Source organism: Chiloscyllium plagiosum, unplaced genomic scaffold (genome assembly GCF_037043375.1).
Source record: "Chiloscyllium plagiosum isolate Xiang-an unplaced genomic scaffold, Cpla_swu_hap1 HiC_scaffold_7, whole genome shotgun sequence".
In the NCBI taxonomy this organism is placed as follows: Eukaryota; Metazoa; Chordata; class Chondrichthyes; order Orectolobiformes; family Hemiscylliidae; genus Chiloscyllium; species Chiloscyllium plagiosum.
The window spans coordinates 27,373,714-27,393,714 of NW_028270145.1; the positions used below are offsets into that span (position 1 = coordinate 27,373,714).

The following is a 20,001-nucleotide window of genomic DNA, read 5'->3' on the forward strand; positions in this document are numbered from 1 at the left end:
CATTTCAAAACAAGGATCAGAATTGCAAAATCAGGTAATTGCTTGACCAGTATTCAATGTAGCACGCAGAGGATTGGTAGGTGAATAGGACTTAGTATTTGAGGACACGGTCAGCAGCATTTCAGACATCCTCAAATTTATGGAGAGTGGATTTTGGAGACCAGCCAAGAGTGCACGGAGACAGTGAAGTCTATTTGTTGGTGTGCACGGTGAAGTCCAAAATTAGAGGAAATTGAATATAAGGATGTCACTAATAAATCCAACAAGGAATTCATTGTCTTTACCCAGACAATGGTCAGAATGTGGAACCTGTCATATTAGCAGCGGAGGAGGATAGCACAGATGTGTTTAATGAGAAGCTAGATAAACATGAGGGAGAAAAAAAAACATCAATAGGATTATATGCAGAGGAGGGAGGAGGCACTCGTAGAGCATAAACACCAGCACAGAAGGTTTGCTCCAATGATTGCTTCTGTGCTGTAAATTCCAAGTCACAGCAATGGCAGCTTATTTCCAACTCACGTTACTAAGGAAATGTTGATCATATCACTGAAGTTAAGACAGTAGCTAGAACAAGAAATATAATTTATCTTGCCCAGCAATTTTGCATTGTCAAAATGAAGTACCAGTATTTTAAATCATAATGGTAAGGCTGCATTCAGGAATTGTAAATATAAATTTAAACTAGAAGTCTACTGCTCAAAAATTTGTTGAAAGTTTAATTATCTGTAACCATCTGAGCAAATTACAAACTTCAGTGCATTGAATCAGTTGGCAATTTAAAAGATGTTTTTAAAAATCAGTGTTTTCCAAAGCCTGATGAATAATATTTGGCAAATATTGAATATAAAGACTTTTTTGGAGAAAAAATGATAGCTTGCTCAATGACTAAACAAATTTATGTGGAGAACAGCTCAATCATTCAGTACACTGGAAAAATCAAATGCAGACTGGATGAACACTTTATGGAACATCTCTGTTCAGTCCACAAACATGGCTACAAATTTCTAGTTCATTAAATATCATTAAAATTTTCCATCTAGATTCACACTGACCTTCCTTCTTCAGTCTCCTGTTGTACACCAATGATGCCCAACACAAGTATGAGGAATTGCACCTCAACCTTTAGAATCATAGAGATATACAGCACAGAAACACACCCTTCAGTCCAACTCATCCATGCCGACCAGACATCCTAAATAAATGTAGTCCCATTTGCCAGCATTTGGCACATATCCCTTTAAACCCTTCCTATTCATGTACCCATCCAGATGCCTTTTAAATGTTGTAATTGTATCAGCCTCCATCACTTCCTGTGGCAGCTCATTCCACACATGTACCACCCTCTGTGTAAGAAAGTTGCCCCTTGGATCGCTTTTAAGTCTCTCCACCCTCCGCGCCTCCCCCACCCCACCCCCAACCTTAAATATAAGCCTTCTAGGCTTTGACTCCCCCATGATAGAGAAAGGATCTTGTTTATTTACCCTATCCATCAAGATTTTACAAACCTCTAAGGTCCCCCCTCAGCCTCTGCTTTCCAGGGAAAACAGCCCAGTCTATTCAGCTTCTCCCTACTGTCAAACCCTCCAAACCAGGCAGCATCCTTGCACATCTTTTCTGAACTCTTTCAAGTTTCACAACATCCTTCCTATAGGAGGGAGACCACAATTGCATGCAGTATTCCAACAGTGGTCTAACCAATATTCCAATATGACCTCAACTCCTATTCTCAATGCACTGACCAAGAAAGGAAAGCATACTAAACACCTTTGTCACTAACCTATTAACCTGTGATTCCATTGTCAAGGAACTACCAACTTACACTCCAAGATCTCTTTGCTCAACAACACTCCCCAGGTCCTTACCATTAAGTCTGCCCTGATCTGCCTTGCCAAAATGTAACACCTTGCATTTATTTAAATCAAACTCCATCTGCCACTCCTTGGCCCATTGAGCCATTTGATCAAGATCCCTTCTTCGCTGTCCATTACACCTCCAATTTTGGTGTCAGCTGCAAACTTACTAACTATACCTCCTATGTTCACATCCAAATCATTTATATAAATGACAAAAAGCAATGGACCCAGCACTGATCTTTGTGGCACTCCACTAGTCACAGGCCTCCAGTCTGAAAAACAAACCTCCACCACCAGCCTCTGTCTTCTACCTTAAAGCCAGCTCTTCATCCAAATGGCTAGTTCTCCCTGTATTCCATTTGATCTAATCTCGCCAACCAGTCTGCTGTGAGGAACCTTGTGCCCATCTCACTGAAGTCCATATAGATCACATCCACCGCTTTGCCTTCATCAGTCCTTTGTTACTTGTTCAAAACACTTAAGTTACTGAGACAATTTCCCATACACAAAGCCATGTTGACTATCCATATATATCAGTGACTTTCCAGATACATGCAAGTCCTGTCCTTCACGATTCCCTCCAACAATCTGCCCACCACCGATGTCAGGCTCACCAGTCTTTAGTTCTCTGGCCTTTCCTCAACACTTTTCTTAAATAGTGGCATATTAGCCAACCTCCAGTCACTGGCACCTCACTGTGGATATCGATGATATAAATATCTCAGCAAGGGGCCCAGTGATCACTTCTCTAGCTTCCCACAGAGTTCTAGGATACACCTGATCAGGTCCTGGGGATTTATCCATCTTTATGCAATTTAAGACATCCAGGGCCGCCTCCTCTGTGATATGAACTTTTTTTTCCAAAATGTCACTATTTATTTTCCAACATTCGATATCTTCCTTATCCTTCTCCAACAGTAAACAGATGCAAAATACTCGTTTAATATCTCCTCTCTCCCCCATCTCCTGCAGTTCCACACATAAGTGCCCTTGCTGATCTTTAAGGGGCCCTATTCTCTCCCTAGTTACCCTTTTGTCCTTTGCTGACTGACATTACAGCCTTCCAGACTCTATAATGAATTTATAATTTCACTTGGTCTGCTTCAGATTTTATTTTTACGCGTGTTTCTGAACAATAGCTGTTTACCATTCTGCCACTACCACTTCCTTTGACATCGCACTACTAACTCTTCTGTCATGCAATCTCTTCTGCATCCAGCCAGCACAAACATTACCGTTGTTCTTTTCTTAAACCCCTTCGCACCCTCTTCTGACTTGCTTAAAACTTCTCTCTAACTTCCTAACATTTCTAACATTTCCCAGTACTTAAAATGAAACATTAACATCCACTGTCAGTAGATGCTGCTTCCAGTCAGGAAAACTTAAGTTTAATTGAGAAATGAACACATTTTTGAAGGAAATGTTATGCTTCCTTTAGACTGAGGCAATCAAAATGTGAGGGTTACCTTTCGCAGAAACATGGCACATGCTAAGTACTAATGATTGCTTTTTGTGTTGAAGAAAAGTCATGTTTTATATACTTTCGTGTTCAACCCAAATTTGGAATTCATACCTCAGGACACAACTTACAGACTTCAATTGGCTAAACCCAAAATCAGAGATCAGTGAATGGAAAGGCCAGATATTTGGGCAGACAGGGCACAGAATACTTTCCTATACCTGAGTGGTGTCCTCAAAACTCTTCCAACAATGGTCCACTGGCTTCACTTCAAAACAGCCAGAGAGGTGAAGAGGAGAGCAAGGTTCAGCCATTGCTGGCAGATTAGAGTCAGGGTGCTGAGCATCTAGGAGACAGCAGCAATTGCATTTGATGATTATCACCATAAATTTCCAATTTTTAAAGCAATGCTGAATTATAATATTTCTTTGTGGTGAGTGTATCTCCATATTCAGACTGCCCTAGAGATCAAAAAGTTGACTTTTTAAATTTTCACTTCATTAAAAGATAACAATTTGACCTTAGATTTTTGGGAGAATTTTCTGGTGAGCCTGCAAATTTAACAAAATTAAACTGCGGTGTCAATATAGTCATGCTGTTCAGGGGGAGGAGGAATAAATGCACCAGAAGATTTTCCTAACCTTGTAATAGCACATTTAGAGGTGTGAATGGCTAAGAAAGCAGTACACACTTTCTACATGGCTCTCCTACATAGTCCCACGTCCAGGCATGTGTCTTCAGGTGAGATACATTTAAATCAGCAACCCTCTCCCACACAGTTCACCAGGGCATTTATTATGGGTATTTTCTGAGAGTGCTGGAATTTTAAACAGCATATTGCACACAGTCCTCATGTTGGGAGTCCAGGGAATGCTTCAGAGACTGCACCTCAGTGGAAGGTCAAATGCCACCAAAGGTTGCAGTAAAGGTCGATATTAGGGAGTTGCAAGCAAAAGGGGTTCATTCAAGGTAGGGTGCATTCTCGTGGAGAAGGGACCATTGCTGCTCTGGTCCTTTTTTTGTGTGTTCCACCCTGTGAGCCTTTCTATGACACCATCTATTTCAGCGCTGCTCACTTCTCCCAGTGGAGATACCAGCCAGCTACTCTTTTATGTTTTTTTCTTTGGCCCGCAGACATCCTGTTCTGCCCACCATTGCAAATGCAGAGGCAGTAGTCTGACAAGATGCTTGGACTCAGGACCAATAAAATGGTGCCGAGTTAATCTCCTGCTGCCATGTGACTATTCAGCTCAACACTGCAGTCTGAATATTATAAAACTCACCTTGAAGATAAAAATAAAGAGTGAAGTCGATTTCAATCGAAATGATTAAACATTGGGTATTACTAGGAACTCAGCCAAAAGACAGAATGACTCAGAATCACTACAATTTGTTAAAATTTTTGAAGGCTGCAACTGTGTTTTTACATGGAAATTGAAATAAAAAATAAATTTAAACATAGCACAATTACAAGCCATCTGTTTTGGTACATGATCAATGTTTTTGTAACAACACTCACTGCTAGAAAGATTGGTTTTGTAGTTAAATGAACTGTTATATTTACTAAGCTTAAGGAAAAACAACAGTGGTCTGTATCTTTGGATAAAGCTGTAAATGTCTTCCTTAATTCAATGATTTTTCAATCATAATTAGATCAAATGACTAATGGCCACTTGAAGTCAATTGGCATCCATTCATTTTAACTTTTCTCCCTAATAATTTTTAAACTTCAGTGGAAGGTATTGGTAATGAAATGAGTTAGCAAGATGTTCATCTACTTCTCAAACTTGGACTTGAATATGATCTATATTTCAAAATTATTCTCTTGTGCCTGTGAAATTTAGGCTTATTCAAACCTATACTTAGTGGGTAATCATTCAATGAATATAATAGTGCTGATCAATAAGTAAGATCATGGATTGCTTCCTCGCTGTTTACTTCCTTATGCTGTTCTTTAGTACTCTCCCTTACTGTACAACTCCACGTTGCTGAATTTGGTTTGCAATTTTTGTCATTTGTTTGGTTGTAATGTCCAATATAAAATTATTAGTAAAAAGCTTACAGTTTGATTCCAAGCAGGCATCTCTTAGAACAAAACTCTAATTCACATTTCTGCAGAGAGTACCTTTGTTTTTGAAGACTGGCATCCAGGTTGGCTATCTCTTCCAGTAAGTCAGGAGGAACTTTGTACCTCGAATTTCCTCGAGCTAGAAGAACATGTAAAAATGGAGCAAACTTAATGTTTTACTTGGGGGACAAAAAAATTAATGACTCACATTACATTATCACGAGATGACAGAAACTACCAATCTGGGTCAACTCTGCTAAATCAATTGAAATAAATTTTACTATCTCACTTCTCCACTATACCCATGGTCCTGAGCCCATCTCTGTTTCAAATGTTTACTTCTTTCCTTAAAAGGTGCAATGTTGACTAGCTCAATGACAATCCCCATGAAGACTATGGATTTGCACAGGACATCAGAGGATATGTATCACAGACAAAACCTCACTGATGTTTCTGCACAACTCAAAACAAATTATTTCTAATCTAAACCTATCACTGAGACATCCATTTCCTACTTTCTTGTTTCCCTGCATTCTCCCTCCTCCCCAGTATGCTTGTTTAGTTTTCCTTAAAAACATTGATAACATTTGCTTCAACCATTCTCTGTCGTAGCATGTTCCATTTTCTTTACATAAACACAGGTTTCTTCTAAATTCCCTTTTGGATTTCTTAGTGACTAACCTCTATCAATGGAGTAAGTTATGGAATTCCACATATGAGGACATACTCTCTCTCTGCATCAATTCTAACAAAACCTTGCATGATTATTAGGATGCACCTCAACCCATTTTTATTTTAACACGCAGAAGGGGTTAAAAAACAAGTTTTGACAATGTTGCAGTTTTGCTCAATTAATGGTGAACTTGGCAATGTTCTGCTAGTATTTTGAGGCTCATGAAAATCCCACAGGCATGCTGCAGTGCAAAGTGATGGCAGATCATTTTAGTTTTAGTAATTGAAGCTATCACTACATGAATAATTAGCCCCTTAAAGATCACATTCTCTATCAACAGACAGCAGGATTGTGATCAATCATGTATAAGCACATTAATGAGTGGAAGTCAACTGCATATTGTTGGACAAAAATAAATACAGCAAGATATCACTGAAGATTAGAGAAGTGCAGAGATCCATTTAGGTTGATGAATGAACAGGTTTTAGTGCAAGTTCGGACATGGGCAGCAGATGGATGGGTTTAAGTTTCTGCAGTGGAAAGTAGGAGGCTGGTCAGGAGTACCATCAAGTAATCAAGAATTGAGATAACAAAGACATGAAAGAACAAGAAATCATCAGTAGATGAGCTGAGGCAAGAATGGAGTTAGGCAATATTACTGTGATGGAAATAAACGGACTTGGCGATGATACAGATGGGTGCTTGGAGGTTTGTGTCAGGGTCAAATATGATAATAAGATTTCAACAGTCCATCCAGCCTGAGGTAGTTGTCAAAGAAAGAGATGGAGTTGATAGCCAAGGAACACAGTATTTGGTAGGAGCGGTATGCATTTCAGAGAACCAAGAATCAAAAATTCTTCAGTTCCCAAAGAAACTGACTGACACCCATTATTATCTCACATCATCCCCAAATCCTACTGCAGTTTAATTGAACATTTGATTTACCGTACCCTCTGCTGGTCGCTGTAGTTGAGATTTTCTATAAAACAGCATGTAGGCGCACTCCTTGCCCTCAAATTGCTTCTCAATGTCTTTCTCTTGGATAGGCCGTACTTGGGTATCATCAAAATCAAACCAGTGTACTTCAGAAGCTGGTATCTTGGAGTGTGTTTCCGTCTTGTCAGCATGCGAGGTGCTGGCTTTGCAATTTTCTGCCTGTGCTTTCTTGATTTTGGATTTGTTGGGCTGTTGCCCCGAACAGTCATGGCCAACCTGTTTTACAGCAACTCGTGTTCCATCTGCTTTGAGCAGAAACACATCAGGATGACTCTCCAGAAACTGAAAGAAAAGGGAGAAGAGTATAATAGAACTTTAAAACAATCACAGAGCAGCATTAAAATTGAGCAGACAAGCCAGCTGAGTAACAGCTTATCTGGGAAAGGCTGTGTTGTAGTGGTATTATCACTGAAACAGTAACCCAAAGATCCAGGCTAATGGTTTGAAGACTAGTCCCACCACAGCAAATTGAATCTGAAATCAATCGTAATTTGAAATGCAGCCCAAACAGTGGCATCTACCCAGCAAGATGGTAAACTGCCCATGCTTGCCCTGTCCACAAAAAGAATAAATCCACTCTGACCAAACATTATTGCATCAGTCTATTCACAATCATCAGCAAACGATGCAAGTGTCATCGACAGTGTTACCTCAACAATAACATTTCATTGATGCTCAAGTTGGATTCTGCCAGGTCCACCCAGTTCCTAGCCTCATTACAGCCAATGGTCCAAACATGCACTAAAAAGGTGAACTCCAAAGGTGAAGAGACAATGACTAACCTTGATATCAAGAGGATGTGCATTGCTAGTTGTACAATGTTCAACACTATTCACAAGTCCTCAAATACTGAAACAGTCCATGGCCACAAAAACAGGTCTAGCAAGACCTGCCAGGTCTCAGCTGACAAGTGGCAAACAATATACCTGTCACACAAGCACCAGACAAATGAGAATCTAACCTTTGTTATTTAATAGCATTACCATGACCAAATCACCTATTAATAACAACCTGATAGTTGTCATTGACCAGAAACTGAACTGGACTAGCCATATAAATACAGTGGCTACAAGAGGGGGTCATGGGCTAGGAATCCCACACATCAAGTAACTCAGCTGCTGACTCCCCACAGCCTGCCCACTTTCTGCAAGACACAAGTCAGGAGTGTGATGGAATATTCCGCTCCTGCCTGCATACATGCAGATCCAGTAACATGGAAGAAACGCAACACAACTGACACAAAGCTTGACACAAACCAGCCTGTTTGATAAGTCTATATCCACAAATGTTCACTCCCTCCATAAGTGACCTTGATTAGCACCAGTGTGTACCATACACAAGATGCACTACAAAAATTCACCAAAGCTCTTCAGACAGCACCTTTCAAACTCACAACCACTATCATTTTGAATGACAGGGGTAGTAGATTTATGGCATTACTACTGCCAGCAAGTTCCTCTCCTATACACTTTCCATTCTGACTTGAAAATATATCACTGTTTCTTCATTGTTACTGGGTCAAAATTCTGGAACTCCATCCCGAACAGCAGTGTGTGTGTGTACCTATCCCAATTGGACTCCATGTGTTTAAAATGACAGCTAACCTCTACCTTCTCAAGTAGGGATGGGCAATTAATGCTGGCCCAGCCATTGAAGGCCACATTTCCTAAATGAATTAAAATAAATCGCATTGTGCAGTCTCCTACCTTCCTTAAAGGTCCATGTTGCTTGCGGTATCTTTTGTTCCATGCAACACCAACTTTCTCCAGCAATTTTTGGCCCAATTGATCTACCAGTACGCCATCAACGCCCACCTAAATGTGAACAGAGACAGGAATACGATAGAGCAAGTATCTTAAAAGTACTAACAATAGTTTCAGCATATTGTTAAGTCCATCAGGACAGCATCAGCAAAATAGTCCTCGCTATCTTAGTTACTAAGCCTCCAGCTGGAAAGGTAGCTATTAAGCTGCTGGAAGTCACTCAGCTGAGGTACAGAGGAAGCATCAATGACAGTTTAACTTCTCAAGTTACCAGTTAACTCCAAGACAAACACATTTGTGAAGCACCTAATACAGACTATGAGAGTGAACTATTATACAACATGCAATTTGTGCCAAAAAAATCTCAGGAGATTACCCAGTCAAAACAGGCATACAGCCAATCGACTGGCTGCTTCAACCAACTCTGCACAATCACAAAATATAACATTTGGAGTCTAGGTGACTCTTCAACAGAGCTGAAGTGAAAGGTGATGAAGCTCTGATCAAGAATCATCTACATTCGAAACGTTAGCTTGCTTTCTCTCCATGGATACTGCCTGATCTCCAGCACTTTTTGTTTGTAGTTCAGATTCCAGCATTGGCAGTAATTTGCTCCTACAAAATCTATCTAATCAATTTAGCCTGGCTTAGATGTTGGAGCCGAGAGGAGTTTTGTACAACAACTTACTTTTATATAGTACCTTTAAAATAGTTAACATGAGTGTTATCAAATAAGATTTGACATCTTACTTTGGAGCTGATGTGTATTCATGTTTTCACATCTTGAATCATTACAGTAATAGATCATCAAATTGAGTGTCTCACAGTGTAATAGGCTATGAATAGTTGTAATATAAATCACAAGGATATCCTTGTTGAATACAATACCTGTACTAAAATAGCTTTCAGGATTTCTACAGGATCCCCCAATTCCAGCAAGTGGTCTTGATTTGTTGAATCTTTTGGTAAGTTGACTACCGTCATCTGCTCATCCTATAAAGAAAAGCACATTCTAGCTACAAGTGGTCACTGGCTCTTTGACTGAACATGATATGAATTAATGGGGAAAATACTGAAATGAGGGTATAAAAAGAAACACATAAGGAGATTGCAGATGACTTAGTCAAAGCTCTCTAGATTCAGAAGTTATGCCTTTGGATTAAAACATTCAAAATACCAGGCTTTAACTTAGAACAGTATAGGAAGGAGGAAACAGAGAAAAATGGACCTGTCAGTTTCGCATTAGTTGTGGGAAAATTAATTGAAGCTATGCAAGATAGAGTGCAGGACTTTGGCTCACTCATTTACAGACTTAAGTTGAGGTCTAGGGTTCCTCACCAATTAAACAAATAATAACCAATGAAAACACATCATAGATGGGTGAAGTCTACGTCACATCCAACTGATTTATCGGAAATTTCTTTTGAGGTAATTATGAGCAAGGTAGACAAGGGAGCAATTAAACATTCTGCCAATTTCAACATCGAGTAGACATTTGAAAAGGCTTTGCCTTAAACGAACAAAAAAAGAGGTAATTCATGAAATTGACAGTAACCTTGTCATGTGAGTCAGTAACTGATTGGAAGGTAGGAAACAGAGAGTTAAGGATAAATGGAAATAGCTTCTGATTGTCAATATGCGAGACATGGTTTACCCATGGAGGTACTATGACATTAGAGCCTCAGCTTTTCATCATACAAATGAAAAAGACAAGATGAAGAAATAGGGAGCTGCAAATTTGTTTGTAGATGACAAAGTCAGCAGGTACAGCAAATTGTGTAGATTGGAGCAAGAAGTTTGCAAAGGACCACAAACAGTTTGTGTGTAGATGAAATGATGACAGATGGAGTTTAACATGGGAGCGTAATACAGTAGCCTTCTTTGAAGTTGAGAAATCAGACTAAAACATTTTCTGAATGGTGAAAGATTAGGAACTAGAGCAAAGCAAAATGATTTAAATGCCCCTGTTGTTCACAAATACAAACAATAATTTAAATGGCCAATGAAGACCTAATCTTTCAAAAGGATTAGATACAAAAATGAGGAATTGATGCTTCAGTTGTTCAGAGTCTTGGTCAGGCCCCACCTGAAGCACTGAGTTGGGTTTTGTGCACAGCACCTTACCAAAACAAATACTGGTCTTGGAGAAGATACAATACTGAATCATCAGAATGGCACCATGCGTAATGTGTACATGTATGAGGATCTGTTGCTGAAATCTATTTGCAGATAATTGTAATTGACGTGTTCAGAGTTGTAATGACATACCTCTGGAGCAGGTAGGCACTTGAATCCACCACACCACAAGACCCCCAAAACTTGCGTTACATTAATCTAAGCTTACAAGGTTGACAGGTGATCCAATTTAAAATGATAATGGGATTTTCAAATGATAATGGGATGACAAAATTATTATTTTGACAGGGAAGTCATGGATAAGTGCATTATCTTTATATTTGAGTTAGGTACTCGAGGAGTCAAATCAGGAAGCCCTTTTTCATAGAAAAGGCAGTGCAATTCTTGACCTTGCCTCACTAAATATAGTATGTCCTGTGTCAACTGAAATTATCAAGGCTAAGATCAATTGATTTTTGTCACATAAGGTTATCAAGAAGTAGGGAGAAAAAGCTGGGTCAATGGCATCGAGGTACAGACCTCCAATCATCTAAATGATTGGCAAGAAGGGTTCAATTTATGACTATTCTTACAAAAAGGAACTAAAACTTTGACTACATTTAACAACCAATTTGAGGGCATGGGCTCACTTATTTCCAAAATCGTCCTTTCTACGGGAACTATTTTTATTTAAAAGTTCCATCCAACTAGAAGTAAAACACTATCGCAGATGTCTAGGAGACAATAATCTGGAATATTACAGACAAACTGCTGGATAGACCATACTGATGGTTGGCAGAACAATGACACTATGGCTACATACTCAAGAGATGTCATGAGTCACAAGGAAAATAATCAAAGTTATTTTTTTAAATCTTAATCAAAACAACTAAAACAAAGACACATTTTTCTTGGGATAAATATCTATTTTAAGCCAAAAGGTTAGAGACATTTATTAACACTAGGAAATACCTGAAGAGCAACAAGAAGTCTTTTTATATAGTAATTGACTCACTAGACAAAACCAGGTGCCCAGTTGATCAATATCTTTGATGTATGCATGGTAATGCCCTCCATAACAGCCTCCTTTGTGGATGATTACAGAAAAGAGATCATACTCATATTCAGAATCTGGCAGATTATCCTATAAAGCAAAACAAGGAAGGTGAAGAGATTTTCAACAGTAGAAATTATTTATTATAGCAATGTGATTAATTAAGTATCTTTAATGCTGTAACATGCCCTAACATGTCTTAGGAATTCAGAGAAATTATGCCACCAGGCAATATTAAAACAGGTGACTAATTGCTTAAGTTAAAGGAGTGGAGCTTGAAGAATATTTTAAAGATGAGAAACGTGCAGAGGCAGAGATTAGGGAAGGAATTTAAGAGTTTATAGATTAAAATTTTCTTTATATCTAACACTTCAAACCATTTTATGCCTTAATTTGAAACAAACCCTATAGTTTTCTCCTTCCATTGTGAATGAATGGCACATCAAGTCATTGTGGTCAAAATCTTCCTGAGAAATTAAGAACTTGCATTAATGTAGTGCCTTTCACATCCCTCAGGATGTTTCCAAGTGACTCAGTCAACATAGCAGTTATATGTAGTTAGAATTATATTCTTTTGTTCAAACTCTCTTAGGTAGTAGCTTGGATCAAGGGTAACCCACTCCAGATCTATGGTTTCTGGAGGTGGTTGATAATGGTGATTCAATTTTGCACTCTACCACACTTGGAGCAAGCGGTCAGTGAAGAATAGGTAGATGGTCTTCGGAGGTTTCTGTGCTCCCTCCAGTGCCTCAATTTTGTCTCCATAAATTCCTGACAAAATCCAATGTGTTCAGAGCCTAAATTAGATTTCCTTATTTTAGCTAGTCACTTGTGAGGACTTCCACGATCAGCAAGTATGCTTGACCTCTTTAGAGATGCCCTCAAAGCATCTTTGAAGTGTTTCTGCTGTTTTAAGGATCTCTTACACAACAGAGTCTTGAATAGAATAATTGCTTCAGAAGTCTGGGGTCAAGCGTAGAATGTCTGGTCCAGAAAAATTGGTTTTGGTGATTAGTTGCCTCAATAAGAATCAAAATCCTGGAATTCCCTCCCGAAGGGCATTGTGGATTAACTCACAGCAGGTGGACTGCAGAAGTTCAAGAAGGAAGCTCACCACTCACCTTCTCAAGGGCAACTAGGGACAGGCAATAAATGCTGGCCAACCAGTGATGCCCACATCCCATTAAAAATGAATAAATAATACTAAGCATGATGGCTTGTGAGAATATACTATTGCCTTTCTTGACAACCAATTTAGAGGATCATGCAAAGATGGTGGTACTTCTTCACTGCTTTAAAATTCCTGCTGTAGATTATCCAAGTTTCCAAAGCATAAAGCAGCTCAGAAATCACACACCAATTCAACCATATAATTCAGTCTTGGGTTTGAAAGCCTGGTCTTCAAGTATTCTTTTCTCCAACTGGCTGAAGGGCAAGCTGGAACATTGGAGACAATGATGAATTTTCTTGTCTACATCTATCTACAGCTGAGAGGATGCTTTCATAATAAAGAAAACTGACTAATTTTGTAGGGCATCACACATTATCTTAATCAAATGAGTGAGATGTTTTCCTATGGGACTTGATTGGATGAGGATCTTCATTTTCCAAGTGTTCTCCTTTTGCTTTCAAAAAGAGTCAACGATGACATGGAGCACAGTTTCTGAGTGTCCACATATGCATCATCTGCATGCTGAAACTCTATGATCAAGATTGGAATGACTTTGACTTCATAATTGAAGGCAGCACCATTTGAACAGTTTCTCGCCTGAAATAGTTCGATTTGCATTGTTCATGTCACTGAAGGAGGGACTGCCACTGGTTTAGTGTTAAGACTGATAGATTGCATGTCATCATGGAGTAGGTAGAAGCTGGCGATGACTTTATAAAAACAGCCAAATTTGAGGAGTGTACTCTATTGGTTTTCACGGTGGACAGCCAAAGGCTTTACAAAATTGAAAGAAGTGGGTATGTACAGCAGTAGGTGCTGTTCTTTGCATTTCTCAAATTTGCCATGAAGCAAAGATTATATCTTGAGGTATTTTTTGATTGCGAAAAATTGCAGTGCAACTCTGGAAGGAGTGCCTTAACCACTGCCTGGAAGCATGTGAGGAAGATCCTAGCAGTAATTTTCCCTCTGACAAACAGCAGAAATATTCTTCATTAGTTACTGAAATTGGGCCTGCCTCCATTCTCAGATACAGTCCCTCAGATTCTCACAGTAAGTGCGCTTCGTCATAGATGAGCAAAATTAGGTTGGATAGTTGTACTAGGTAAACATATTCTCTGTATTCAGAGATTCCATTTGCTCCAGAAGTTTTCTTGCTTTTTCAGTTTAGAAAAGCTTTTGCAACTTCACTTCCGACCAGGATAGCGCGGAGCCCCAAGGCAGATGGGGTACTGGGGAACGGAGTCACAGATATTCGGGTCAAAATTGCACGTGTAGAAGACAAGGCTACAGCGTGGAAAGTACTGTGCAGGCCTCGCTCCATGTTGAATAGCCTGACTTACTACAAAAGAAGTTAAGACATCAGTTCCTTTGAAAAAAACAAAACTGGCTGTGCATAACAACAAAGTTTATAAGCTACCTTGCCCCTATTGTTTAAATTGCACATTATGTACTATTTAAGGTAGAAGTGCTACCAAAAGTAAAAGGTGAAGATGCTGTGGTCCTATAGAACCACTGGGCTGCTCTCTCATAAGACAACTTCTCGTGGTTTAACCCCAGGATCACCATGCCTTAGGTAAGGGGAGAGATTGGGAAGGGCAGTCCTTCATGATAACCTCAACCAGAGTGGGAAGTGAACCAGCACTGTTGCCATCACTCTGTATTGCAAACCAGCCAACCGAGCTCAGTGAATGACCTACGCCTGCTCCTATCTTTGATGTTTCTATGTTAACTGCAAAGTTGGTATGTAGCACCATTAACCTGCTGTTCAGTGTGAAAGTCTCATCAGTCAATATGCATTAAGGGAAAAAAAAGCTTTAACAACCTTCTGGTCTTGGTTTCCCACTCTATTTTTAAACAATTTAACACTGAGTATTGAAAACTCTATTACAGGATTAACATAAATAGGAACCATAATTAACCTTGGATGTGGTGTAATCATGCCACTTCAAAAATGTGAACACAGCTGAAGCACAGGATGCCGCTGTCACTGTTAATAATTACACCAATAACACTTCCATTGAAGATAGTCAGTATGTTTTACCTTTAAAAAAATTTTTAATTCTACTATCTACACGCAACTGCCATTCTTCAGTCAAACAACCTTTTCTCCAGCAATTTCTGTTTTTCAATCTGATCCGAGGCTGTGGCTGCACCAACCTCAGTGAAACCTCAGAACACAAGTCTGCACCCACAGCTGCATCTTTCTACATGTTCACAATACCTAATCTCAACACTCTGCCTTGTGGATGATTAAAGGCAGATACTCGTGACCAACACCAAAAGAGAGAAAAAAGTCAAGATATGGTGATTGTCTTTATATCATAGCAACAAATCCAATTGCTTATTTATTCATGCAAGTTCCCCAGCTGGTTGTCAGCCTCAAAGGACAAGGTTCTGATGCCCACACACAGTGAGGCCAGCTGTCGAGATTCTATTGCTGTTCCAACTACAATCAGCTAACAACACAGACCAGCAAGCAAACCGGAAACCAACTAGAACAGGAGGTGATGTGGTCGGGAGGTACTTATCAGTACTCACTACATAAATTCACTGAGCCTCACAGGCAATATTGGTATTTGGGTTACGATATCCTTTTGTCTGAAATACATGCTTCCTTTCAACTTATCTAGGCAAAAAAAGAGATGTTTTTAAATCATCCATGGAAAAACACTGCAGCAATCAACACAGTCAACTGCATTCAAGCTGATCTTGAACCTGTTAAAAGTGAAGCAGAAACGGTGACCCACCTGCTCACAGAAAGGCCGCATGTCCAGCCTGACTGGAAAGGAGTAACATCCTGTTTCCTTGTAACGTTCGCACTTGGTAAAATCAAAATTGAAGCGCAGTAAAGAAATGGTGAGGAATGTGGGGAGGTGCCGTATCTTCGCTGACTGCAAAACAAAAGCATGGGACAGATTGCACTGTTAAACTGAACTCATAACACCAACCAAATCGGCTTTTCAGAACTATATCCAATGTAAGAGCCAATACTATTCAGCTGCAAAAATAAAATCTCAGCAAGCAAGGCTTCATCTTGTCTCCATTGTGTATGAACAAAGTATACAGGCTGTTTACTGTGTTGTTTCACTGTTCAAGGGCAGAAAGCAGAAAATGCATTTGGCTCACTTGTTCCAAATTCTGAATTTGCTTTCTCACCAAAGGATTGGTAAAATGAGGATCCATTTTCATCTTACTTTTAAAATAAGAACAGATAAAATAGAACCAGGAGAAGACCATTCCACTACTCAAAGAACATGGCTTGATCTGACATAAAGTCAAAACGCTGCAGATGCCGGAAATGTGAAACACAGACAGACAATGTTGGAGAAACTCAGATGGTCTGACAGCATCTGTGGAGAGTGAGAGAGAGTGAATGAGTGCCTACACGTGCGCAAGAGGGGGAGAGGGAAGAAAAGAGAGTGAGAGAGAGTGAATGAGTGCCTACACGTGCGCGAGAGAGGGAGAGGGAAGAAAAGAGAGAGGGAGGAAGGAAGGAAAGGAAAAGGAAGGACGGAAAGGAAAAAAGGAAGAAAGGAAGGAAAGGAAAAGGAAGGAAGGGAGAAGGAAAGGAAAAGGAACGAAAGGAAAAGGAAGGAAGGAAAGGAAGGGAAAAGGAAGGGAAAAGGAAAGGAAAAGGAAAGGAAAAGGAAAGGAAAGGAAAGGAAGGAAGGGAAAAGGAAGGGAAAAGGAAGGAAAAGAAAAGGAAGGCAAGGAAAGAAGAGAGGGAAGGAAGGAAAGAAGGAAAGAAGGAAGGAAAGAAGGAAAGAAGGAAAGAAGGAAAGAAGGAAAGAAGGAAAGAAGGAAAGACAGAAAGAAAGGAAGGAAGGAAGGAAGGAAGGAAGGAAGGAAGGAAGGAAGGAAGGAAGGAATTAGATTACTTTAAGGAAGGAAGGAAGGAAGGAAGGAAGGAAGGAAGGACGGACGGACGAAGGAAGGACGGAAAGGAAGGAAAGGGAAGGGAGGAAAGGAAAGGAAGGAAAGGAAGGAAGGAAGGAAGGAAGGAAGGAAGGAAGGAAGGAAGGAAGGAAGGGAAAAGGAAGGGAAAAGGAAGGGAAAAGGAAGGGAAAAGGAAGGGAAAAGGAAGGGAAAAGGAAGGGAAAAGGAAGGGAAAAGGAAGGGAAAAGGAAGGGAAAAGGAAAGGAAGGAAAGGAAAGGAAATGAAAGAAAGGAAAAGAAGGGAAGGAAAGGAAGGAAAGGAAAAGGAAGGAAAGAAAGAAAGGAAGGAAAGGAAAGGAAGGAAGGAAAGGAAAGGAAGGAAAGAAAGGGAAGGAAGGGAAGGAAAGGAAAGGAAAGGAAAGGAAAGGAAGGAAAGGAAAAGCAAGGAAGGAAAGGAAGGAAAGGAAGGAAAGGAAGGAAAGGAAGGAAGGAAGGAAGGAAGGAAGGAAGGAAGGAAGAAAGGAAGGAAGAAAGGAAGGAAGGAAGGAAGGAAGGAAGGAAGGAAGGAAGGAAATGAAAGAAGGAAAAGGAAGGAAGGAAAAAGGAAGGGAAGGAAAGGAAGGAGGAAAGAAAGGAAGGAAGGAAGGAAGGAAGGAAGGAAGGAAGGAAGGAAGGAGGAAAGAAAGGAAGGAAGGAAGGAAGGAAGGAAGGAAGGAAGGAAGGAAGGAAGGAAGGAAGGAAGGAAGGAAGGAAGGAAGGAAGGAAGGAAGGAAGGAAGGAAGGAAGGAAGGAAGGAAGGAAGGAAGGAAGGAAGGAAGGAAGGAAGGAAGGAAGGAAGGAAGGAACATAGAACAATACAGCACAGAACAGGCCCTTCGGCCCACGATGTTGTGCCGAACTTCTAACCTAGATTAAGTACCCATCCATGTACCTATCCAAATGCCGCTTAAAGGTCGCCAATGATTCCGACTCTACCACTCCCATGGGCAGCGCATTCCATGCCCCCACCACTCTCTGGGTAAAGAACCCACCCCTGACATCTCCCCTATACCTTCCACCCTTCACCTTAAATTTATGTCCCCTTGTAACACTCTGTTGTACCCGGGGAAAAAGTTTCTGACTGTCTACTCTATCTATTCCTCTGATCATCTTATAAACCTCTATCAAGTCACCCCTCATCCTTCGCCGTTCCAACGAGAAAAGGCCGAGAACTCTCAACCTATCCTCGTACGACTTCCTCTCCATTCCAGGCAACATCCTGGTAAATCTTCTCTGCACCCTCTCCAAAGCTTCCACATCTTTCCTAAAGTGAGGCGACCAGAACTGCACACAGTACTCCAACTGTGGCCTAACCAAAGTCCTGTACAGCTGCAACATCACTTCACGACTCTTGAATTCAATCCCTCTGCTAATGAACCATAATACTCCATAGGCCTTCTTACAAACTCTATCCACCTGAGTGGCAACCTTCAAAGATCTATGTACATAGACCCCAAGATCCCTCTGTTCCTCCACCTGACTAAGAACCCTACCATTAACCCTCTATTCCGCATTCTTATTTGTTCTTCCAAAATGGACAACCTCACACTTGGCAGGGTTGAACTCCATCTGCCACTCCTCAGCCCAGCTCTGCATCATATCTAAGTCCCTCTGCAGCCGACAACAGCCCTCCTCACTGTCCACAACTCCACCTATCTTCGTATCATCTGCAAATTTACTGACCCACCCTTCGACTCCCTCATCTAAGTCATTAATAAAAATTACAAACAGCAGAGGACCCAGAACTGATCCCTGCGGAACTCCACTTGTAACTGGGCTCCAGGCTGAATATTTACCATCTACCACCACTCTCTGCCTTCGACCGGTTAGCCAGTTTTCTATCCAATTGGCCAAATTTCCCTCTATCCCATGCCTCCTGACTTTCCGCATAAGCCTACCATGGGGAACCTTATCAAATGCCTTACTAAAATCCATGTACACTACATCCACTGCTCTACCCTCATCCACATGCTTGGTCACCTCCTCGAAGAATTCAATAAGACTTGTAAGGCAAGACCTACCCTTCACAAATCCGTGCTGGCTGTCCCTAATCAAGCAGTGTCTTTCCAGATACTCATAAATCCTATCCCTCAGTACCCTTTCCATTACTTTGCCTACCACAGAAGTAAGACTAACTGGCCTGTAATTCCCGGGGTTATCCCTATTCCCTTTTTTGAACAGGGGCACAACATTCGCTACTCTCCAGTCCCCTGGTACCACCCCCGTTGCCAGTGAAGACGAGAAGATCATTGCCAACGGTACTGCAATTTCCTCTCTTGCTTCCCACATAATCCTAGGATATATCCCGTCAGGCCCGGGGGACTTGTCTATCCTCAAGTTGTTCAAAATGTCCAACACATCTTCCTTCCTAACAGGTATCTCTTCTAGCTTACCAGTCCATTTCACACTCTCCTCTTCTACAATACGGTCCCTCTCGTTCGTAAATACTGAAGAGAAGTACTTGTTCAAGGCCTCTCCTATCTCTTCCGACTCAATACACAGTCTCCCACTACTGTCCTTGATCGGACCTACCCTCGTTCTCGTCATTCTCAGGTTTCTCACATACGCATAAAATGCCTTGGGGTTATCCTTGATCCTATCCGTCAACGATTTTTCATGCCCTCTCTTAGCTCTCCTAATTCCTTTCTTCAGGTCCCTTCTGGCTATCCTGTATCCCTCCACTGCTCTGTCTGAATCCTGTTTCCTCAACCTTATGTAAGCCTCCTTCTTCCTCTTTACCAGACATTCAACCTCTTTCGTCAACCAAGGCTCCCTCACACGACCATTTCTTTCCTGCCTGATAGGTACATACATATCATGGACACGTCGTATCTGCTCTTTGAAAAAGTTCCACATTTCCACCACATCCTTCCCTGACAGCCTATGCTCCCAACGTATGCTCCTCAAATTCTGCCTTGCAGCATCGTAATA

At 40.7% G+C, this 20,001-nt stretch overlaps 1 protein-coding gene across 1 annotated transcript in view; it reads right to left on the reverse strand.

Annotated features, from left to right (window-relative positions):
- The window catches only part of usp40 (ubiquitin specific peptidase 40), a 135,769-nt gene that overhangs the window by 72,605 nt on the left and 43,163 nt on the right, over positions 1-20,001 (reverse strand). The window contains exons 7-12 of the mRNA XM_087988867.1: positions 15,903-16,046; positions 11,946-12,074; positions 9,704-9,808; positions 8,759-8,866; positions 7,007-7,334; positions 5,441-5,522 (exon numbers count right to left, since the gene is read on the reverse strand). Of these exons, the coding sequence (XP_087844993.1) occupies positions 5,441-5,522; positions 7,007-7,334; positions 8,759-8,866; positions 9,704-9,808; positions 11,946-12,074; positions 15,903-16,046 (896 nt within the window). The remainder of the gene's footprint in view (positions 1-5,440; positions 5,523-7,006; positions 7,335-8,758; positions 8,867-9,703; positions 9,809-11,945; positions 12,075-15,902; positions 16,047-20,001) is intronic.